Here is a 24,441-nt window from a genome sequence, read left to right on the forward strand (position 1 = left end):
GGAGCCTTCTCTCTGACCCCTGCTCACACGTGAACCCCATATTTCTGGGCCCTGACCTTGGCGTCACCGTGTCACTTGCTTTCTAGAACGGAGTCCTCGAAGCGAGCCGGCTTTGGGACAACATGCGAAAGTTGGGCGAGTGCAGGGAGGAGGCTTACCATATGACGCACGATGGTACGCATGGGCCTGTCCTGACCCCTGACCCCACGTGGACCCACCTCACCCCGTGTTCTGACCCTTCTGCCCCTTCTCCTAGGCTACTTGAAACTCTGGCAGCTCAGCAAGCCCCTGCTGGCCTCTTTTGATGCCATCTTTGTGGACGAGGCCCAGGACTGCACCCCAGGTGATAAAGCATTCGGGACACCAGTAGTTTCAAACACATAGAAACTGCATCACGCATGTGTCAGAGGACATATATGCAGTGAGTCCGTGGTTCTTATCTGTAGTAGGAGAAGGGGTGTCTGATGCTTAGTCACTCTGAAATCCTTTACTCTTTGATTCCAGATTTCAACAGTCTCTGCCCTCACCTCCACCCAAAGGAGACTTATTTTTCTCTAAATATTTTGCTTGGGTTATTCTTAAAATATTGGCTGAGCATAAGTCATCACATTATTAGGACAAAGACTCACGCCGAAGGGAAAAGGTAGTCAATTCAGAATGAAAAAGGTTTTTTTTTTCCTAGTGGCTGATAGAAAATAATGTGACTTGGTAGGTTATCCTTAGGCCCCAAGTTATTATATTAAAGAGGATAATTTGCATCATTTTATATTTGCCTCTGTGATTTCTTAGACACAGTCGCATGTTCAGGAGTAAAAATAATCTGCATTCATAGGATTAGAAACTGTCTGTTATAAGCTTGTTTCTTCAGGACTTCTGGATGGTTCGTGGTTAGGACACTGCAGGGGACGCGGGTTCAATTCCTGGTCAGGAACTGAGATCTCACATGCCTCGCAGCATGTCCAGAAATAAATACATGAATGAAAATTGTTTCCTTGGACTGAGTGCATGTGCCCTGCAGGGAAGGATGCCTTGCCACCCAGTGTGCAAGTGTTCTCGCCCTCTGCTGTCTTCCGTTTGGTTTCTTTTTGCTGTGTGGGTGGGCCTTGCATCAGAGCGCTTACTTGCCCCTTCTGGATTGCAGCCATCATGAACATCGTTCTGTCTCAGCCCTGTGGGAAGATCTTCGTGGGAGACCCCCACCAGCAGATCTACACCTTCCGCGGCGCCGTGAATGCTCTGTTCACGGTCCCTCACACACACGTCTTCTATCTCACACAGGTAAGACTCTTCTTTGCTTCCCAGCCCCCAGACGCACGTACACACACACACACACAACACATACACAAGCCTGTGTGGGGCTCCCCACCCCGGTTTTCCAGTGCTGCCTGTGTGCCGGGCCCTGTGCAAGGTTTTGCCTGAGCTCACAGCATGCAGCAAATCCACGCCTCTTAAGTAGGGGCTCTCCGTGGTTCTCGGGGGTCTGCAGAGTCAGAACGGTTTTCAAAATAGTCACTTGCCTTTTGCGCCTTGTTGACATTTGCACTGACGATGCAGAGCCTGTAGTGAGCCGTGGCCTCAGTGCCAGCCCGCCCTTGTAGTCTCTGTATTCTTCAATGCAAGGCGCTCACTAAGAGCATCCCTGATAGCAGAAGGAAGAAAGTCTCTGTCCTGCAGACCCTGAGCCCATCTCTCCAGCAGTCCGTGTGCAGAATGGGAAGGAGAGGGACACCCTCCTGCCCCTGCAGTGTGCCGGCCGCTCTCTCACCTGGGGCACTTCTGTGACTGTGCTGTGAGCTCCACCGGCTGCTGCTTCCTTTTGTACTTGAATGAACAGTCGACAGACCAACTCTGGTTGTTCAGACTTGGGGATTTGGCATTTTCTCAAGAATGAATGCGATAAGCCGCGTCTTCAAGGGGAACAGCTAACAAATGTTCATTGCCAAAAAAGTCTTGCTTTCAAGTGAAATCCAGATTTTGAAAAATTGGTTTCTAGCACGAGCACAGCAACCCTTGGAGCCTTGATTGCCCGGAAAGGCTCTTAAATACTCCACTGTTTTCTGCAACCATCTGTGTGAAGCCGTCACACCAAGCTGGACACCCACAGAGCCCCAAGAAATCGGCTCTCCTAAGCTGGGAACTAAAGACATTTGCAAAAATGTAAAAGCAGTGCCACTCTTGTCTCTAAAATATTTTTTTGGAGGGGAGGAGACTACAGTTTTTGAGAAATGTGTTCTTTGTGTTTTCATGTAATGAGATTATTGTTAAATTAACTAAAATTGCTAACGTGGTAATTGTAGATAGATAAAACTCACATAAATACAAGCTTCCTTGGGTCCTCACTAGTTTTCTGAAGCATGAGGAAGTCCTGAGACGGAAATCTGTGGGAACCACTGGTTTTAGGGAGCTCCCAGTTAGGGAGCGTGCGCGGTGCTGGCACACACGGACGTCATCCGCACGTGCATTCTGCTCCAGGGAGCCCTGGGCCCCAGTCTGTGACGCTGTTCCCCAGGCTTTCTCTTACCGTTTGCTCTAGCGATCTAGGACGACGTCAGCGCAGAGGAATTTTTTTTAATGGATGTTTTTAGTTTCAGATTTTAGCGATCTAGGACGACATCAGCGCAGAGGAATTTTTTTTAATGGACGTTTTTGGTTTCAGATTTAGAAAAAAGTCAAGAAGACAGTACGGACAGTTCTTAAACATGCTGCACTCAGCGTCCTCCAGTATTCAGGTGATGAGTTTGCCACAATTAATGTGTCAGTGTGGGCACATTATTATCAACTAAAGTCCGCAGTTTATTCAGATTCCCTGGTTCTTACCCAATGTCCTTTTCCTGTTCCAGACTTTTATTCAGATGACCCCACTGCATTTAGTTGTCAAGTCTTCTAGGCTCCTGTTGACTATGCTCTGTGGTTTCTCCAGCTTGCCTTGGTCCTGGTGACCTTGAAGGGCACCATTTAGGTGTCTTGTCACATGCCCCTCTGATGGCATTTGTCTGGTGGTTACACTGATATTTGGGTCTATACCATCAACATGATTTACAATTGATGATGTTGTCTTGGTGCCCTGGCTGAGCTGGGGTGTGGCAAGTGATTCTACTGTGACGTGACCCCCCCACCCACCCTCACCTCTGTCTCCCCTTTCCACACTGTGTGCCCTGAAAGGAAATCATGGCTCACAGCCCTCAGTTAAGAACAAGAGTTGGAATATCCACATAGATTGTTTGGAATTCTTCTGTGAAGGAGATACTTTGTCTTCTCTTCAGTTTATTTATTTATTCATTTATTTGTTTGTATCAGCATGGACTTGTGGATCTTGATAATTTGGGGATGGCTCACTTAGAATAGGAAACATCAAGATGATGGAGTAGAGAACGCCATGAACAGTATGAAAAGGTAAAAAGATATGACACCGAAAGATGAACTCCCCAGATCAGTAGGTGCCCAATATGCTGCTGGAGAAGAGTGGAGAAATAGCTCCAGAAGGATTGAAGAAACTGAGCCGAAGTGGAAACAGCACCCAATTTTGGATGTATCTGTTGGTGAAAGTAAATTCCTATGCTGTAAAGAACAATACTGCATAGGAACCTGGAATGTTAGGTCCATGAATCAAGGTAAATTGGAAGTGGTTAAACAGGAGATGGCAAGAGAAAACATTGACATTTTAGGAATCAGTGAACTAAAATGGACTGGAATGGGCAGATTTAATTCAGATGACCACTATATCTACTGCTGTGGACAAGAATCCCTTAGAAGAATGGGAGTAGCCCTCTTGGTCAATAAAAGAGTCTGAAATGCAGTACTTGGGTACAATTTCAAAAACGACAGAATGATCTCTGTTCATTACCAAGGCAAACCATTCAGTATCATAGTAATCCAAGTCTCTGCTCCAACCACTAATGCCAAAGAAGCTAAAGTTGACCGGTTCTATGAAAACCTTCTAGAACACACTAAAAAAAGATGTCCTTTTTATCATAGGGGTGAGTAAAATTCACTCAGTCATGTGCGACTTTGCAACCCCATGGAATATACAGTCCATGGAATTCTTCAGGCCAGAATACTGGAGTGGGTAGCCTTTCCCTTCTCCAAGGGATCTTCCCAACCCAGGGATCTAATCCAGGTCTCCCACATTGCAGGCAGATTCTTTACCAGTTGAGCCACTAGGGAAGCCCAGAAATACCAGCGTGGGCTATCTCTTCTCCAGCGGATCTTCCTGACTCAGGAATCAAACCGGTTCACCTGCATTGCAGACAGATTCTTTACCAACTGAGCTTTCAGGGAAGCCTCATCATTGGGGACTGTAATGCAAAGGTAGGAAATCAAAAGATACGTGGAGTAAACGGAAAGTTTGCCTTGAGTACAAAATGAAGCAGGTCAAAGGCAAACAGAGTTTTGCCAAGAGAATGCACCCTAGCAAACACCCTCTTCCAACAGCGCAAGAGACAACTCTACACATGGACATGACCAGATGGTCAATACCAAAATCAGGTTGTGTTCTTTGCAGGCAAAGATGGAGAAGCTCTATAGATGCTCTATATAGAAGAGAAGTTCTATATAGATGGAGAAGCTCTCAGCAAAAATAAGACTGGGAGCTGACTATGGCTCAGATCATCAACTCCTATTGCAAAATTCAGACTTAAACAAAGTAGGGAAAACCACTAGGCCATTCAGGTATGTGGAGAAGGCAATGGCAACCCACTCGAGTACTCTTGCCTGGGCAGTCCCATGGATGGAGGAGCCTGGTGGGCTGCAGTCCATGGGGTCGCTAAGAGTTAGACATGACTGAGCGACTTCACTTTCGCTTTTCACTTTCATGCATTGGAGAAGGAAATGGCAACCCATGCCAGTGTTCTTGCCTGGAGAGTCCCAGGGATGGCAGAGCCTGGTGGGCTGCTGTCTATGGGGTCGCACCGAGACACAACTGAAGTGATTTAGCAGCAGCATTCAGGTATGACCTAAATAAAATCCTTTACAGTTATACAGTGGAAGTGACAAATAGATTCAAGGGATTGAATCTGATAAAACTATGGATGGAGGATCATTGCAGTGTACAGGAGGCGGTGATCAAAACCATCCCTAAGAAAGAGAAATGCAAAAAGGCAAAATGGTTGTCTAAGGAGGCCTTACACATAGCTGAGAAAAGAAGAGAAGCAAAAGGCAAAGGAAAAAAGGAACGATACATCCATCTGAATGCAGAGTTCTGAAGAATAGCAAGGAGGGACAAGAAAGCCTAAGTGAACAGTGTAAAGAAATAGAGGAAAACGGTGGAATGGGAAAGACTGGAGATCTTTTCAAGAAAATTAGAGATGCCAAGGGAACATTTCATGCAAAGATGGGCTCGATAAAGGACAGAAATGGTATGGACCTAACAGAAGCAGAAGAGATTAAGAAGAGTAAGAATATACAGAACTATACAAGAAAGATCTTAATGACCCAGGTAACCATGGTGATGTGATCACTCACCTAGAGCCAGATATCCTGGAGTGCGAAGTCAAGTGGGCCTTAGGAAACATCACTACAAACAAAGCTAGTGGAGGTGATGGAATTCCAGCTGAGCTATTTCAAATCCTAAAAGATAATGCTGTGAAAGTGCTGCACTCAGTATGCCAGCAAATTTGGAAAATTCAGCAGTGGCCACAGGACTGGAAAAAATCAAGTTTTCATTCCAATCCCAAAGAAAGCCAATGCCAAAGAATGTTTAAACTGCTGCACAATTGCACTCATCTCATATGCTAGCAAAGGAATGTTCAAAGTCCTGCAAGTTAGGCTTCAACGGTATGTGAACTGAGAACTTCCAGATGTTTAAGCTGGATTTAGAAAAGGCAGAGGAACCAGAGATCAAATTGCCAACATCCTGTGATTGTTGGATCATAGAAAAAGCAAGAGAATTACAGAAAAACATCTGCTTCTGCGTCATTGACTATGCTAAAGCCTTTGACTGTGTGAATCACAATAAATTTGTGTGGAAAATTCATTAAACAGTGGGAATATCAGACCACCTTACCCGCCTCCTGTGAAACCTGTATGCAAGTCAAGAAGCAACGGTTAGAACCAGACATGGAACAACAGACTGGTTCCAAATCAGGAAAGGAGTACATCAAGGCTGTATATTGTCACCCTGCTTATTTAACTTACGTGCTGAGTACATTATGAAAAATGCTGAGCTGGATGAAACACAAGCTAAGATTGCTGGGAGAAATATCAATAACCTCAGATATGCAGATGACACCACCATTATGGCAGAAAGCGAAGAACTAAAGAGTCCTTTGATGAAAATGAAAGAGGAGAGTGAAAAACCTGGCTTAAAACTCAACATTCAAAAAACAAAGATCGTGGCATCTGATCCCATCACTTCATGGCAGCTAGATGGGGAAACAATGACAGACTTTATTTTCTTGGGCTCCAGGATCACTGCAAATGGTGACTGCAACCATGAAATTAAAAGACACTTGCTCCTTTGAAGAAAAGCTATGACCAACCTAGACAGCATGTTAAAAAGCAGAAACATTACTTTGCTGCCAAAGGTCTATCTAGTCAAAGCTATGGTTTTTCCAGTAGTCATGTATGGATGTGAGAGTTTGACTATGAAGAAAGGTGAACGCCAAAGAATTGATGCTTTTGAACCGTGGTGTTGGAGAAGACTCTTGAGAGTCCCTTGAACTGCAAGGAGATCAAACCAGTCCATCCTAGAGGAAATCAGTCCTGAATATTCATTGGAAGGACTGATGCTGAAGCTGAAACTCCAATACTTTGGCTACCTGGTGGGAAGAGCTGACTCACTGGAAAAGACCCTGATGCTGGGAAAGATTGAAGACGGGAGGGGAAGGAGACAACAGAGGATGAGATGGTTAGAAGGCATCACCAACTTAATGGACATGAGTTTGAGCAAACTCCGGGAGACGGTGAAGGACAGGGAAGCCTGGTGTATGCATTCCATGGGGTCGCAAAGAGTCGGACACGACTGATCAACTCTGAACAGCACCACTTAGAATAGTTCTGTAGCAGCAAAGTACTACTTGTTGAAAATCTCCCTCTCCTTCAACTGTGTTCTTGCTGGTCACCCAAATATATAGTACTTCTTTACCTCAAATTATAAATGGGTGGGAAAAGGCAGTAAACACCATGAGTTTGGGCAAAAGCACTGACTTTCCAGCTGCAGAGGTCAAGGAATTAGTGCGTTGGGCGCTGCTTTGAGGGTAGGAAATTATTTTGCCACATGCAGTGGGCGGGGATGGGGAGGGGGCAGGAAATGCTCAGGACTTTGTGATCTTTCTCACGGCTTTTTAAGTAGAGCAGTGGTTTTATTTATTTATTTTTTCCCGATAAACATTGTGCTCAGTACAGTAAGGAATAGCTGTGGGTAATGCTGTGTGTTGTAATGTCCACTCTCATCTCATCTGTGGCCAAGCATTGCAGAAGCAGTGCCTTCCTCAGTGGGGCAGTGGCTTTACATTGGTGTTGAAGGAGCCTCAGGGGGCAGGGAGTTGCACCCTCCCCCCTTGGTCTTCTATGTGTAATTTATGTAATTTATGCTTCTTCTTCAGATGGTGTTTGGAAAGAATGAGGGATTTGCTTAAAAGGAAAGTCTGCTGCTGGTCTCAGGAAACAAAGGAGCTGAGAGGGTCCTGAAAGTCCATACCCCACCTTTTTCTTCGTGGGTTGTTCTTCCTGTTTGCGGCGAGGCACAGGGCTGTATGAAAGTGTGTGGCAGAGGATTCATCTGGCAGAGAGAAGGGGCAGGGGAGAAGGGTTGGAGGCCAAGCAGGTGAGACATGAGGTGGGGGTTTCTGAGCTATGCTGGGAGCAGCAATAAAAGAGTGTAAAAAATGTGGTGGAAGGATTGTCAGTTTGGATTCAGGGGCAAGAGATAAAGACAGACAGGTCAGTCTCAGGTTTCAAGATAGAAAATTCTGTTTTGAAAACTTAGAATAGTGATGTCTGCCACTGAGGCTCCTGTTCCATGTGAGTGGCTGTGCAGTAGGGAATTTCCAAGGACCCTCTCAAGGTTGGACAAGCCAGGGATGCGCAGCACGGTTTGCAGAGGCCAGGCCTCGGTGGTGACGGCAGTGTGTTCTCATTCTTTGGTGGGTGCTGACGCCATCTGTTCTGTTCTTCTCCCAGAGTTTCCGGTTCGGTGTAGAGATAGCCTACGTGGGAGCTACCATCTTGGATGTCTGCAAGCGAGTGAGAAGGAAGACATTGGTTGGAGGCAACCATCAGAGTAAGGCTGCAGTTCCTCGTATTTGTTACACAGATTAGCTTCCCTCGTTGCCTGGATCGGCCCCAGAGTTTGTGCTCTCTCCCTCAAGGTGGCATCCGGGGTGACTCAAAGGGGCAGGTGGCTCTTCTGTCCCGCACCAACGCCAATGTGTTTGACGAGGCTGTCCGGGTCACAGAGGGAGAGGTGCCTGCCCGGATTCACTTGATTGGGGTAGGAGTGCATGTCTGTCCTCTGCTCTCACTCGGAAACCTCACCCACACACAGAGCCGATGAAAGTGCCCCTCGCTCAGACTCATCCTGCACACAGGAGTTGGGGTAACTGTCCTGCGTCTGCGCTGGGAGACACTCCCTCCAACTGTTCTGCTCCAGCGAGTCCTGTAAAGTAAGGCCCAGCAAGGACCGCGGACCTTTTCCCCTGCTCTCTAGAAAAAACTCCATGCCCTTCTCGCCTGTGTGCATACACAAAAGCTCACCGCATTTATGCTCTGGGTGCAGTTTGAGAGTCTGTTCCAAAAAGCCAGCTCATTTCAAAATCCCACCTGTACATCCTCTTTACATTGTCTTGTTAACAACAGTAATGAAAACAAAAAACGAAAAGAAGCCCAAAGTTTCACCAGCAAACTTTTTCAGGGGATTAAATCGTTTGGATTGGACAGAATCATTGATATTTGGACACTTCTCCAGCCAGAGGAAGAACGGAAGAAACGTGAGTACTGCCTGGCCGTGTGGGGCAGCCACAGGCACCCTGGTGTCGGGCGGGAGGTGGACGGGCATGTTGAGTCGCTTGTTGTCTGCCCTGGAGGAGCCGATATGCTGCTTCTGGCAGCGGCACAGTTCCTGAGGCCACCTGTTCTCAGAGGCGGTGACACCTCTTTCCAGGCCCTGTTCTCGGGAGTCTAGATCTCTCTCTCACACACTGGCCCCGCGGCCATCATCCTCACCCTCTTTCTGTTCCGTCTGCCTGAGGACCTCACACGTGGTGACTTCTACCTGGGCCCTGTGCGATCGTTTCTAACACTTCCATAGCACACTTGCTTTTTCATTACCGCATTGTTTCAAATCCCCGACGAGCAGGGATCTCAAGGGCAGAGCTCTTGACCCCAAACTTGATGCACAGGCCACTGTGCTAACTCACCCCGAGGCCCAGGGCAGGTCGTTGGTGCCGTCGGGCCTGGAACCAGGTCTCCAGCTCTGAGACCATTCATTTGTCTCATGGTCTGTTAGGAATGTGGAACTGCCACCACCGAGCATGGGTGCAGCTGTGTCCCCCTGACCCACACGCATGTTCCCTCTAGGAAACCTCATCATTAAGGACAAGTTCATCAGGAGGTGGGCGCACAAAGAGGGTTTCAGTGGCTTCAAGCGGTACGTGACCGCAGCTGAGGACAAGGAGCTGGAAGCCAAGATCGCGGTCGTGGAGAAGTACAACATCCGCATTCCAGAGCTGGTGGCGAGGATAGAGCGGTGCCACGTAGAGGACTTGGACTTTGCAGGTGAGGACATGGGGCAGGGGCGGCCTCTGGGGCTCTTGCCAGCGTGGACTTCACTTTCTGGGGCAACCACACCAGCGAGGGGAGCCGGGCTGCCTTCCTCCCGCCCCTCCTCTCTTTCTGCTCTACTTCCAGCGGGAAGAAGGGGCTCCTGAGCCCCAGCTCTGCCAGCCACCGCGTGAGCCTGGGCAAGCTCCCGCCCTCCCCTGGGCCTGTGTCCCCTCGTGTGCAGGCAGTGGGTGGCAGGTGGCAGCCGTGAGCTCTGGGCCAGACTCTGCCGTGTACTCAGCCCCTGCAGTGGGCTTCTCATCCCCCTCACCTGTTTACTGTCTCCCTCCCTCCCTTTTTTTTTTTTCAAGCTGAGGTTCCCTTTTCTGCAGAGCTGCACCCAGGCAAGAAAACGCAGTTAGGGCAGCATACACTTTTCTCCCCTCCCCTGTCTCCCCCTGCCTGCCCTGGCTGACGGTCGGCTGTGTTTCTGCTGCAGAGTACATCTTGGGCACCGTGCACAAGGCCAAGGGCCTGGAGTTTGACACCGTGCACGTCCTGGACGATTTTGTGAAAGTGCCCTGTGCCAGGCACAACCTCGCACAGCTGCCCCACTTCAGAGTCGGTGAGCACACGGAGTCCTCATTGTGGGGCTGCCTTGCTTTTTCCGGGATGGTGTGGCCTCTTGGAAGGATCCTCCTAGAACAGAAAGGTCCTCCTGGTCCTCAATTTATTATTCTTAGACTGTGGTTTTTAGAAAAACTGAGCTTCCAGGGTCTACTTCCGTCAGGCTTCTCCAGGGGCAGGTGGGCTTATCGCGTCTTGGTATTTCCCCATCAGACAGAAGCTCTAAATCATCGTTTACCTACCTACCAGGGTGTTCTTCCTGTAATTTTTTTTTTTTTATTAAAGAGGCCTGAGAATCTTAAAAGGCATCAGTGTACACTATCATTGGCTTCTTTTGTATCAGTTTATATTTGAGGCTACCTGTTAAACTCTAAGCATTGGTGCTGTTTGTTTGGGGTTTAAGTCTTAGAATGAAACCATTTGAAGTCTTCCTATAAACAGACAAAATGTCTCTCTTAGTCATGGAGTCAAAATTTGGGTCATAGCCTGCATGGGCAAGCCCCAAATAGAAATACTAAAAATTCCTTATCTCTGACAAATATATTCCTAAAACAAGAGGAAGACATAGTGTTGAACATATGTTGCTGTGGAGCAGGGAGACGCAGTAGCCACAGAGAGATACCAGCTGCTCTGTCTTGAGGAAGTGAAGTTTATTGAATAATGTAATAGAGTGTGGCCACATGCAGCCCTTAGCACAAGACTGTCACTGTGGGTTAGGATTACGGCCAGACTGTTAGCAGTCCTGCTCTCTCATTGGTTGGTGCCAAAGGGGCCCCTCCCACAGGCAGCCGGGTGTCAGGGAGCGACTTTTAGCGGTCCATTCAGCCAGCTGTCAGTGGAGTGGTGGTTATCAGGAGAGTGAGGTAAGAGGCGGAGCCTGGCTTTCTCCCTGGGGCCCTTCAGCTCACCCATCCCTGGGCCAGCACGTGAGCCAGGGACCCAGGGAACAGGCTGGGGGCCTTGTCCTGCAGGGCTCCAGAGCCTTCACCAGGACTGCACCGTGGCTGGGCGCATGCCTTGAGGTGGTGACCCGGTCCCTGATCCCCGCCTCTGAGACCTCACGGCAGCGGCTGTCTGCATGTGTCACCGTCTGTGGGGCCTGCCCCCACCATACTGGCAGCCTGCAGAGCCTGAGGGCCGTTAGGGCCTGGGTGCCTGGCTCCCTCAGTGATGACAGCCGCACGGGGTCTGGAGGCCTGGCCCTGAGGGAGCCACCAGATGAGATCTGCCTCCCCTCAGCCAGAACCCGAACTCAGTGAGTGACGGTTGTGCCTGGGGACTGTGTCCTTTCTTGTCAGAACAGAGCATAATATTCACTTGGTGGAGGTTTATAGGAGCATGGTTCCCTGACCGTGACCTGATCTCAGGAACACAGGCTCTGCCACCAAGATGTTTGCAACAACTCGCTCATTCCTCCCTCCCCTTCCCTAGAAAAGGGCTTTGCTGAGAGCTCTCGGGGAGCTTGGGCTGTTTAGGGCACAAGCCATCCAATTCCTTGCAAACCCTGCATTAAACTCTTCTCTGCTCCAAAGTTCAGTGTTGTGGTGTTTGGCCTCATCCTGTGCCCACCCTTCTAGGGCGGATGGCACAGCTCCTCTTGTGTTCCCAGACCCCCGACGCCTTGTGGAGGGCTCCTGTGTGCAGGCACTGACAGGGCAGAAACCGTGCAAGCCCATCCAGACTGGCTGAGGGAGAGGGAGGGCATTTGGAGGGAAGAGCATAGCCCCCGAGACAGGAGCCTCAGGCGCCCTGGGTCCCTTGTGTGGCTGTGGCTGAGGTCTGTCTGTCCAGGGACTTCACCTCCATCAGCCTGATTTCTGCCAGCCTCCTGGTTGCCAGGATGATGCTCCAGGCACGTCACTGCTGACCATGCACCAGGTGCTGGGTGACCAGTGAACAAGCCCCCAGGACTTGCCAGAGGCAGCACAAACGAGAGCTCAAGGTCCTGTGTCCCTTGTCTTGTAAGGGTTTGTTCCTGGAGTTGTTGTTGGTAGGAAAGCTTCATTTATGAAGCCAGCAGATCTTTAGGGATTTTTGCGGGGTGGGTGGGGAGTAGTAAATGTTTAGATGAGGACATAAATTTTTGTAAGCAGGCTTGTGTGTTGATATATTTTTTTTTTTCCCTTTTCTTTCTTTAGAGTCGTTTTCTGAGGATGAGTGGAATTTACTGTATGTAGCAGTAACTCGTGCCAAAAAGCGGCTCATCATGACCAGATCTCTGGAGAACATTTTGACTTTGGCTGGGGTAAGCACAGACAGTTGTTTGCTGACTCCTGGTTTATAGATAAGCCTGGCTTTTCTTAGTCTCTAAACCAGTACCCCAGAGAGTGAAGTAGGAGAGTAAATCTTATGTACAAATTCTCTACCTGTTGTGTGAGTTTCTGCATGAACTTTGATCTTATGTATTCTTAGAACCTGCAGCGTCGTTTTCTTGTAGAACCTGCGTTACGGTAGTGGTTAAATCTGTAACAGAAGCAAATTATCACATTGGCAGTTGATAACAGATAGCTTGTAGAGTAGTGATACCATTTCACAACATGGGTTATATGAGGAAATCTGAGACATTTTAATGTTGAGACAATGATATATTGCAGTCCTACATCTGCGTATGTTTGGAGTCCATGTCTCTGAAACACCAGGGACTTTTCTTTCATATCCACAGCCCCCGTTATTGTCTCCTAAAATTTATGGTGATTCCACATGGCCTCTACCACCCGATCCATAATCATACTTTTATGATTATCTCGGAAATGTCTTTTTATAGTTGATTTGTTCAGATCAGGACCCAGACAGACGTTTTGTTATTAGGTCTCTTAAATTTCTTTATTTAGAGCAGCCCAGGACCCCTCCCCCATCCCTGACACTTCTGACTGTTTGTGGAAACTGCATCAGTTGTTCCCCAGAGCGTCCCCTCTTTTCCGTTTGTCCTGCAGTCGCCTGCCCTGGGTTGCCATCACAGGAAGTCACCTGAGGGGCGTGACTGGGCTGGGGTCTAACTGTTCTGGCAGGAACCCTCCACGGTGCGGGGGCAGCAGGCTTCACTCTGTGCTGTGTCCCGTCAGGAGGCAGCGGTTTCAGATTCTCTCCCTCTTAGTGATGCTCAGGCTGTTCACCTCTTTAGCAGACAGAGCTAGGAAATCCATATTTTTGACACTGATCATTTCAACCCCAGTCTTTAATTTAAGCTTCTTGTTGAATGCAGCACAGATATATAAAATAGACACGCAGGCGCAACGGGCAGAGGTGGGCTGCCCTCTGTCTGCACCGTTGGGAGCGGGTGGCCAGCTACGCTTACAACCCTCGTCACTTGTGGTTCTCCAGCCCAGTCCTTTAAGGATTTTTACGTCTTTACACATTACACAGTTTACTTTCTTTTACATTTGAATCTTTTCTCTTACACTGAAACTCTTGGTTCAGAACCATATTTATTAATTGCTTATTTATATTATTCTGGGTGTCAAATTTTTCAAGTAGTACCAATATTACTGTTGACAGAATACTGTGTGGAATTAAAGATTTCCTAACAGGTCTGTCTGTTAATATTCCACTGAAGATGTGTAGTCAGAGTACAGTGTTTTGAAGTACCATGCTTGAAATGAGTCTTTTCCCCTCTGTGTGACTTGATCATCAGTTTAAGCACAGGTAGACATATTTGTTTATCTGCAGCCCCTACAAGGATTGCTGTCCTTCTTCATTATCTTTTTTGAATGTATAAAGCTTATGTTTCTGAAATCAGAACTTTGTAACAGGTGTCCTTTGAGAAGTCTTGTTCCCTCCCTATCTCCTGTAGACTTTCTCTCCTTCCATCATTGATAGCTAGTTTTTAAAAATTAGTTTTTGATATTTTTTTTGCAGATATTGACAAATATGTATTTTTCTATTTTCCTTTTCCATGAAAGGTAGCATTCTATAATATTCTATACCTCACTTTTTATCAGTTTCTAAAGCTTTTTCTCCTCCTTTTTATAGCTGAGTAGTATTCACTGCATCCATCTGACATGACTTATATAGTTCCTCACCCATGGATATTGGCTTTTTTCCAGTCTTTTGCATTTAATACTTTTGCCACCATGCATGATCTTAGGCACAAGTCATTTTCTGTTTTAGTTAATGCATCTTGGGGATACAATTCTACAGTCATACTTTCTGGGTAAAGGATAATGAATGTATCACTTTTCTAGGTTTTGCCATATTCATCACGGGAATTGTATGTCTTGGAGTCCCACAAGTTTTGTGTTAGAGTCTCACAGACTTTTTAAAGCTAACTGGAAGTATGTCAGTTGCTCATGCACACATTTTGTGGGAGAAATGAGCTTTCTCCAAGGAGAAAAGAACACAGACTCTGCAGAAGTGCTTCCTTCTCACTAAGGCTGGTTAGGAGACACCTGTTGGTCCAGGGGCTAGCACGGCCCATTTGTGTGACCAGATGATTCTTAGTCTGAAGGGCCTTGCGTGAGGGGAGGACTTCTGCTTTTTCTCTGTTGTGGCTTATGACTCCATCTGGGAACATCCTGTTTCAGACGTGGTGAGGTCCACCCTGGTCAGCAGTTAGTTGTTCGTACACACTGGCAGGAACATGAGCATTTGTATATTTTCTGTTCTTTCCTGTAGCAGGTAGGCAGACCCTGAAAGACAGAAAAACCACATAAATCAGAACCGTAGACCTGGATTTTGAAAAAAAAAAAAATTGGATAAATAGCTAGTTGTAATTCAGAAAAACCCATGAAATCATCCTTGTTTTGTCGGCAAGCGTTGGAGGTCTTTCTGGTGTGTCAGCCCAGGTTGCCCTCTGCCGCGGCAGCAGACCAGACCCTGGTGCCTGTTCTCGGGCGTCTCCCATCTGGGAGGGCGCTGGCATTTGACGCAGCGTCCACTGTGTGCAGACGATGCACGCCTGGCACACACTATCGTGCATCTTATCCAACAGCCAGCTGACCTGGGTGCTGGGTCTGTGCCTTTTGCAGGTAGAGCAGCAGAGCTCAGAGCTCGCTCACGGGAACAGCCAGGGGCTCGGGGAAATGGGCGTGCACAGGTGTTTGAAGCTCACTGGGCTGTGAAGAGAACATGCAGATCATGTTTAATGTCACAGAGGCAGGTCAGCCTCAGATAAAATCCAGAAGTAGTCCTAATATATTACAGCCGATAGTGTCACATGTTTGTCCATTAAACGTTTTTTTTTAAACCAGTCATTTTAGTAAGAATGCAGCTGGACAGGGTCCCGCTGTGCGTGTTCTTTTGGAATTGGTGTTACGTGCAGGGAAAAGGCAGAGAAACAACGGAAGCCGCTGTGGTCCGTGCTTTTCTTATCTTGGGACTCATATGATGTCCTAGAGTGTTGGACGTCCAGGTAGAAAATTGCAGAGGCGCTGCAGCGACACCCTTGTTCTCTCCTTCCCAGGAATACTTCTTGCAGGCGGAGCTGACGAGTAACGTGCTGAAGACAGGCGTGGTGCGCTGCTGCGTGGGCCAGTGCAGCAACGCCATCCCTGTGGACGCCGCGCTCACCATGCGCAAGCTGCCCATCACCTACGTACGTGTCTCGGCCGCTGCCACTGCCCTTCCCAGCGTTTAGCTCAGTCATCCGAGCTTTATTGCCAGGCAGCCATGAGCCTGTCCGGGCCATGGGTGAGAGAGGTGAAGGGGAAGCTTGTCTGATCCTTCCATGAGGAGGTCTGGAGGTGCCCTGTGGACCTCAGCGTCACAGACGCTGGACCCCGTGGGCCCAGGCCAGGTGGCAGTCTGGGAGGCAGGCTGGTGCAGACGCTCAAGTGAGGACTGTTTCCTGGGGGCCCAGCTAGCTTTTTCCTGGCTTTTTCATCTCGTGCCTTATTACGCCCTGGGAACTTGATAAAGCAGAGTCCACCCTGGATGCTTTGCTGGGGGAGGTGTGACCTCAGGGCCACACGGCAGGTCTGAAAGCATCGGAGTCTGATGGAGGGGGGTCACACTTGGTGGTGGAAAACGTTTGTCCTCCAACTGTCCCCCCTCCCCTCCTTTCCTTACCCCGCCCTGCAGAGCAACAGGAAGGAGAACAAGGGTGGGTACCTGTGCCACTCATGTGTGGAGCAGCGCATCGGGCCGCTGGCCTTCCTGACCGCCTCCCCCGAGCAGGTGCGCGCCATGGTCCGCACGGTGGAGAACGTCGTACTGCCCCGGCATGAGGCCCTGCTCTTCCTCGTCTTCTGAGCGCTGGGATGCCCGGGGGGCTCCTGCCCCTGCAGACAGCGGCGTGGGGGGCTCCCTCCCTGAGGCCAGAGTCGCTCACAGAGCATTTTCCAAGGATGATGACGGCGGCCAAAGTTGGACCTGCTTTGTCTTCACCCCTGGAGGTAGCCAGACCCTGCCGCCCCTCCTCCACGTCAGTGGGCCAGGAACACGGGGGATGGTCTTTTGATAAAAACAAAACAAAACATTTTATGTATTTAAACTTTTATTACAACGTCTCAATTAAACAGGCATTGTAGCACTGGCATTCCACTGTGTGAGGCCCCTGCCTTCACCCCCGCTGTTTCTGGACTTTCTCCGTTTCTCCACTTACTGTTGTCAAAGCTCTGTGACTGTTCATATCACACACTGAACAGAGTAGGAGGCTTTATGTCCAGGGGCAGCTGACACATCAGAAAGGAGATTTTTCATGCTCTGGGGAGGCGTGCACATGTGGGACCCAGGGTGCGCCCTTTCATCGTGGGGCTCACAGCCTGAACGGGGAGGCACATGACACACAAGTGCACAGCGACTGTAGCTAGACGTCTCGTGTCCCTGCAGGCAGAGCAGAAGGCCAGAGCCCGAGAGCGGGGCGAGGCCGGCCAGCCACCACGCGGGGACACAGGCAGCTGGTTCCTGGTTGGGTGCTGGGGGAGTCAGTAACGCAGCTGTTCTCACAGAGGTGTGGCTTAGCCACACGTGGACCCGGTGTTTGCACGTTTTCGCCATGCAGCACATCAGGGATGCAGACGGCAGGTGGGGCACTGCCGGAGCTCCCCGGCTCTGGTGTCTGAGCCCAGGCCGCTAAGTGGGGAGCAGGCTTCCCGCCTCGTGCGGCTCCCCTCGTCTCACCCGCATCGGGCCTCTGGTGGAGCTTGGCGAGCGAGCAGGCCGGTGAGGAAAGCAAGGGTGCTGGCGGACGGGGCGGCTGTGTGAAGAGGGTGAGGGCTGCGTTAACATCTGCACAGGGAGGAGCATTCACGCGGTGGGCCCTGAGCACGGCTGGGGCGGGCTTCCTCACCCCTCTGCCGTGCTCCTGGCCCAGCCTCGCTTGGTGCTCCTGGATCACTCGGAACAAAGCAGCGAGTGGGAGGGAGTGGTTTAGATTTGCAGGGCACAATGTTCAGAGTCTTTCAGTAGAAGGGTTTGGGGAGGGGATGGCTAGAGAGGGCCCCACGAACACGTTTTCTGGAAGTCTGTTTTGCTCACTGGAGAGGAGGGTGCTTGCGATTGTTGGAGGAGTATATCCTAGGCCTCCACTGAGCACCTCTTGGGCAGGCCCAACCATGGGTGTCTGGAATCACATGCAGTCCTGACACAGAGAGGGCAGTCAGGACTGTGATGCCGTGTGGGGGTTTAGAGGTGGGCGTCCAGAGCTGGAGCCGCACTGCTGCCCTGGGGCCAAAGAGGCGCCCATCGGAGTGGAGGGTGGGGGACCACCAGAATGGGTGGTGCTGGAGCTGTGTTTAATGTTGGAGTGAATGGCTAGCTGCCCACTAAAGAAGGGGAGAAGCTTCTGGAAAGAAGGAGCAACGTGAAGGGCAAGCGTGTTTGTGGTCATGGTGCCACAGTAAACACCAGTGTTAGGATTTTGGTACTTATTTAAAAAATAATAGGATTCAGGAATTGATACTGGTACTTTATTTTTTAAGTGTCGTAAGAATTTCTAAAATGTCAGTAAAATCAAATAGTTGGTGTGTTTCAAATAGAAAAATAATTTTTAAATACACAGTAAAAATAGAATGTCATTTGTTTTAGTTTCTTAAGGAAATCAGTAATCAGTTTATTAAGATAGAAATTCCTATATAGAATTTATAGTTTTGTTAAATATACTTATAAAGTTAATTATATTCTATTTATTTTTATTACAGATTTTTTTATTGAAGTGTAGTTGATTTACAATATTATGTTAGTTTCAGGTGTACAACATAATTAATATTTTTATAGATTACACTCCATTTAAAGTTATTAAAAATGGTTATATTTCCCTGTGCTGTACAATATATCTTTGTTGCTTATTTACTTTATACATAATAGTTTGCATCTTCTAATCCCATACCCGTGTATATAAGTGTTAAATATCCATTATCATTTTAATGAGTGATTAGATGAAAAAAATAAAAGCGTTATTCAAAAATATAAACTAAGCACTGCATGGAAATGAAAATCTTTTAGCTCCTTTATAAAGGTTAGTCTTTAAAACATGGGGCTTCCCTGATTTCATTTAGTTGTGAATGTGTTTTTGTGCACATTTTCTGTAGAGATTTGTTTTGTTTTTACACCACATAAATTGGGAGAATAAGGAAAATAATTATAAGCTAGTTCCAGATATTTTTCTTTGGTTCACTCATTTTTAAGTAACCCCTTCTCAGTGATAGCTTAAATGAGATCTTTTTTCAGCTGTTTAAGAATGTTCAGTCTTAATAGCAAGTTCTAGTATTTTATTTCAAAGTTAGGATTTCTGATTTGTCTCCATCTTCTTTGATTTTATCATGTATATAGAGGTTCTGATGCAGAATTAGCCATATAAAAACAAATTCTGTTATGTCATGTAATCCGTTTGTTTAGAAGTTATTGGAAATAAAAATTATTCTTGAAATAGTGTTAAAATATCATAGTGCATTGTAGATTATGCATTACTTTGTCCTTTCATATAATTATTCTCAAGGCATATTTCAGATTTTAGATTTTTTTTTAAAAACTAGGTGATAGCATTTGATGAACCTAAAGTATTGGTACAGAGAAATTTTAAAATATCACAGAATATCAGCAACTGAAATTGCAGTCACTAAAGGTATGACCTGTAGGAAATGTTTGGAGAGATGAGATGTGTTTGGCTGGGGCATGTGTGCAGTAGGAGCAGGCTAGGGAGGGCCAGGTCACCAAGGGCGCTGGACACGAAGGAGTGTGGGTGGTGTGCTCAAAAATTATGAGAAGTCAGTGAGAAATTGTAAGACATTAGATTTCCTTTTCAGGAAGAGCATTCCAGTTGTAGACTGGAGGATGTTTTGGGAAGGTCAGCTCAGTTAAGAGGCTCAGAGTCCTGATCTCAGCTAGAAATGACATCTGCTGGGCCGGACCAGCACAGGCGAAGTGGTCCAGTGAGATGGGCTTGTCCTCTAGTGAGTGGTCCTCAGAGTGTGGCCCCCAGGTGCCAGTGTCACATCCCCTGGGACCTTGATACAAATGCACATTCTGTTCCTCACCCACATCTGCTGGGTCAAAACTCATGAGACTGAGGCCAGCAGTTAGTATTCTTCTTATTATTATTACTTTTTATTAGAATGTCTTTGCTTTACAATGCTGTTAGTTTCTGCTGTACAGCAGTGTGAATCAGTTATAGTACATATACACGCATCCCCTCTCTTCGGGATTTCCTTCCCATTTACATCATCGTAGAGTATTGAGTACAGTTCCCTGTGCTTGGCGATCAGTTTTGCACATAGCACTGTGTATACGTCTGTCCCTGTCTCCCACTTCATCCCATTCCCCTCCCCATTTTGTATCCATACGTTTGTTCTCTGCACCTGTCTCTTCATTTCTACTTTGCAAATAAATTCATCTGTACCATTTTTCTAGATTCCACATATGAGCAATATTGGTTTTACTCTTTCTGACTTATTTCATTGTTTATGACAGCCTCTAGGTCCATCCACATCTCTGCAAATGGCATAGTTTTGTTCCTTTTTGTGGCTGAATAATACTCCATTGTATATATATGTACCACATCTTCTTTATCCATTCATCTGTTGAGGGACATGTGGTTGATGTTGATGTTTAACGAGCCCTACAAGTGATTCTGATGTGCACTGAGTTCTGAGAACTTCTGCTTTTGGGATTAAAGAGGTCAAATCAGTAGGACTTAGGGCTTCATTGGGGGTAATAAGTCGGTGTGGTAGGAATCCTGACAAGACCCCTGGGTTTCTGGCTCATTTGCAGTGTGGGTGAGGGTACCCTTCATTGGGACAGAAAACATGGGATGTAGTAGGTTTGTGTAAAAACACTGATGGACTTGGTTTTGACTTGTCCAAGTTTGGGTGCTTATAAGAAACCCAAGTAGGTTTGCTGATGGGGACACAGGTCTGTAGGTCAGCAGACTGGCATGGACTGGAAGCAGTTTAGAGTTGTCGTGTGTAAGTGGCGGGTGAGGAAGACCAGCATGAGGGTTTCGATGAGTCCACTCCACCATAGTGTCCAGAAAAGAAAGCACAGAGGAACACCAGGCTTGAGCTGAGAAAGGAAGAGCATTCTCTGAAGAGGCAACAGCCAGTTCCCAAAGATGGAGTTGCTGCTGAATTCAGGAGAGGAAGGGGTTTAAGTGGAAGTGGCTTCAGCGTCCAGCACTGCCCAGACCAGCACGGGTGGGGAATAAAGTTGCAAAGCCAGAGGCGGTGTTAGCATGGTCAGTTCAGTGAGGCCAGGAGCTGGACCGCGGGGGCTAACGTGGATGGGGCCTTTAGGTAACCGAACATGATCATAGACCAGTCATACATGTGTACTTTGCTTCCTGAAGCCATACTTCAGGGACAGCAAATAGGATCCTTTTTTAAAGGCATAAACCTGTTCGGACAAAGACAACAGGGAGAAAGTGACAGCCACAAGAGTCTGGAGGTTGGGAAGCAGATAAGTGAGTGATGACTGACAGCTCCCCAGGCCCAAGAACTCTGACAAGGGGCGGGACTTAATGGTGCTGGGACCCCGGGAATTAGGAGTAAAGGTGGAGCAGGAACAGTGGCTGAGAGTTTGAATAAAAGCCAGTTACATCCTCCTTGCTGTCCTGTGAAACTGGGCAACGTCTCGTCCTCAACCCTGGCGGAATCCAGAGCTTTGGTCTCTAGGAAGGATGAAACAGGAGGCTCTCCTGAAAGAGACCAGGCACAGCTGAGGGCCAGGGCCACGGTGGACACAGGCCGTCATCGTCTCGAGCTCAGGCGGCTGCAGCAGAAGGCTTGTAACCTTCAGACTCCAACTCCTCCCAGCTCTGGAAGCTGGGAGTGTGAGGGGAAGGCACTGGCACCTGGCTGTTGAGCACCTGCTTCCTGGTTCACAGAGAGCATCTTCTCACTGTGTCTTCACCTGAGGAAGGAGCAGGGAGCTCTCGGGTCTGTTCCCAAGATGCTGATCCCATCCCGAGGGCTTCACCCCGTGACCTCATCACCCCCAAAGGCCCCATCTCCTGACACCGTCCCCTTGGTGGGGGTGTGGTTAGGAATCAACATCCTAGTTTTATACATATGCATGCACATGCTAGATGGGAGACCAGCAACTTCTGTAGGAAGTAGACCCAACTTCAGTGAAACACCCACAGTGATGTAGATTCCTTGGGTGACTGGCCCCCTGGAACCCGTATCGGCATCAGACTACCCAAGTGCCCAGGGTTTCAAATAAGTTTTTAGTGCTCGACCCTTAAATAGGAGCCGCAGACCAACCAAATGTGGATCTCCAGCCATCTGAAAAGAGCCTCCAAGACGAAAGTGGGATATCAAAACAGAAAAGAATCAACTTGAAAGAAACGGTCTGTACAAGGAAAAGAAAAATCTAAATCTCTTAAATGTATTCAAAGAATAAGAGAAGACAGTGTATGCATGAGATAACAGGATCAGTTGTGTGTATGTGTGTGTGTGTGCATTTGGAGACAAAAGTATAAAATGAAAAACCAATAGAATAGTTGAAAGAAGTTGGAAAAATAATATAGGAAGTTGAACAAAAGATTGAAAGGAGACACGTGATCAGAACCGCCTTAAGAGGTTGAGCATCTCAATGCCAAAGGAGTTTGGCAAAAAGAAAACAAGCTGGCAACTTTCATTTTTAATATGAAAAATCACCCAGAACTGAATTATGAGTTTGCAGGTTGAAATGATCAGCAAAATATATGAAGATAGACCTCCAGCGAGCCAGAGATGGAGATCCTACAGGAAGAGCATTACCTGTGTGCAAAGGTCCAGGAGTGGAAACATCTTCAGGTTATGCAACTCCACACCGAGGAGCTGCACCTCAGAACCCAGGGAAAGCGATTTCCAGCCTAGCATCCCAAACCCAACCAAAGGGCCAGTAAAATAAAGACGCTTTTACATGTAAAAATGTCATCCACCACGCTGCCTTCCTTAGGAAGCTGCAGGAAGGCTGAATCCCAGCACAGTAAAGGGCCAGTCAGGATGAGGAGGACCTTCCCTAGCAAACAGCAAGCCTGACCCAGGACAGGGGAGTCCTGGGCAGAATATTTCCGTAGAGGGCAGAATGTGGGCTGGAGTTGGTGATGCATAGAGTAATCCAGATTTGCTTTCCTGGAGTCTGGGTGAGGTCCACTTCCTTTGATGCACACGACAGTGTGGAAGGGAATTAATACCCCAAAGTGGGAACTCATTTGAGAAGGAGGGAGGGAGCAGGCAGCCACTGGGGCCTGGTTGTCCAGTATTTACATTGACCTTATCCAGGAAGCAACTTCAATGTTTATGAGCCTGGTAGACACACTTGGGACACCAAGTGTCACCTTATTCAGCTCTCCTGACAAGCCTGGGGGAGCAGGTGGTGAGCCAGGCTCTAGGGTGGTTGATCAGTAGCACGTAGCATAGTGCTCAGGTTGAAACCAGTGTGATCTCCAAACCCATGGTGTTTCCACCACCGGCACGTCGACGGTTGGCACTGGAGCTCTTCCGAAAACCCAGATCTGTCGGAAACAAAGCATAGAAGGCTTTCAGATGTTCTCAGCCATGGCATTCTTCAAACCAAATTTTACTCACAATAAATATAGCTGCCATACTCAGAGTAGCAGCTAGAATTCCTTCTAAGCTCTCCCCTGGGAAGCCCCCAAGCTGAGCAGCCTCTAAGCGTTCTGGGAAACCTTAGAGGTTTCTGGAAGACCAGAGACACTGCAGCCTCATGTAGCGCAGGGGGCGCTGGACCTCTTGGAGTTAGAGCAACTCTGGCGCCCTCCTGATGTCGGTTTTCTCAGAGGGTATTCTGAAGATTCCATGCGAGTTTTGTAATGAGTGCCTTTGGCTCTCTGCCCAGATACGTGAAGAAACAGTCCTGTACAGATAACCAAGTTCATGGTGATGGAGTCCATGAGAAAGGGCCCCCTGGGTAGTGCCTGGGACTTGAGCAGGACCCAAAGATTCTGCTGATTGCAACCAGTCCCTGCACAACCTTCAGTCTTCAAGGCTGCTTTTGTTTCAGTTTGTTTATATAATAGTCACTGAGCACTCCTGGAACCACCTAGGGTCACAGCAACCCCTGGAGCAGGGGAGGGGGTTGTAGGAGAACCACAAAGCTGCACAGTTGGTGAGTGTGCCATTCCAGGCCACTCCTGCTCCATCTCAGGCTGTTAGCAGAACTTATGCTGTTTTTCTGTCATCTGTAAGGCAGATCACGATTCAGAGTTATTCCTCCTTCCCTACTTCTCTGTGATTAGCAATACTTGCTTCTACTACCAAATCATTCTGGTGGGAATGCTTTGGTGACAAGTGATGGAAACAGTCTGTAATAAGGAAAGAAGATGCAATGGAAGAATGTTGGGGGCTCGGAGGATCACAGGAAGTTGGAGGATTAGGTTAGGAAAGCTGGGAGGAATTGAGGCAGCCTGGAGAGCTAAGACAACGGCAGCATGACAACCACTTGGTGCCTCCAAAGCACTGCCGGCTGCCGCTCCATCAGTTCTGCTGTGTTTGCTCATTCCATACTCAGTGCTTCTCACCAGGTGAGGGCATCCGATGGGCCTCACATGGGTCTGGATCTGCACCCTGGTGGGAGCCGGAGAAGGGGATATCAGCCTCTCTGCGTGTGGGCGAGAGGTCTCCAACATGATTGCAGATCACTTTGCCAACAGTGGTGTGTTTAATCAAAGCTTTTTCCAGTAGTCACATGCAGATGTGAGAGTCAAACCATAAAGAAGGCTGAGCCCTAAAGAATTGATGC

The 24,441-nt window shown here is 48.0% G+C and overlaps 1 protein-coding gene across 2 annotated transcripts in view; it reads left to right on the forward strand.

Annotated features, from left to right (window-relative positions):
• FBH1 (F-box DNA helicase 1) overlaps positions 1-18,670 on the forward strand; it is a 47,626-nt gene extending 28,956 nt beyond the window's left edge. Inside the window, exons 11-21 of one of the 2 annotated variants that reach the window (XM_027560137.1) lie at positions 87-174; positions 257-343; positions 1,142-1,278; positions 8,119-8,218; positions 8,307-8,428; positions 8,849-8,924; positions 9,514-9,711; positions 10,196-10,321; positions 12,462-12,568; positions 15,722-15,853; positions 16,339-16,795. In XM_027560137.1, coding sequence (XP_027415938.1) covers positions 87-174; positions 257-343; positions 1,142-1,278; positions 8,119-8,218; positions 8,307-8,428; positions 8,849-8,924; positions 9,514-9,711; positions 10,196-10,321; positions 12,462-12,568; positions 15,722-15,853; positions 16,339-16,509 — 1,344 coding nt within the window. In that variant the 3' untranslated portion in view covers positions 16,510-16,795. Of the gene's footprint in view, positions 1-86; positions 175-256; positions 344-1,141; positions 1,279-8,118; positions 8,219-8,306; positions 8,429-8,848; positions 8,925-9,513; positions 9,712-10,195; positions 10,322-12,461; positions 12,569-15,721; positions 15,854-16,338 lie in introns of both variants that reach the window. The other variant, XM_027560136.1, reaches the window with a different exon arrangement.
• The last annotated feature ends 5,771 nt before the right edge of the window (positions 18,671-24,441 follow it).

This window comes from Bos indicus x Bos taurus, chromosome 13 (genome assembly GCF_003369695.1).
Source record: "Bos indicus x Bos taurus breed Angus x Brahman F1 hybrid chromosome 13, Bos_hybrid_MaternalHap_v2.0, whole genome shotgun sequence".
In the NCBI taxonomy this organism is placed as follows: Eukaryota; Metazoa; Chordata; class Mammalia; order Artiodactyla; family Bovidae; genus Bos; species Bos indicus x Bos taurus.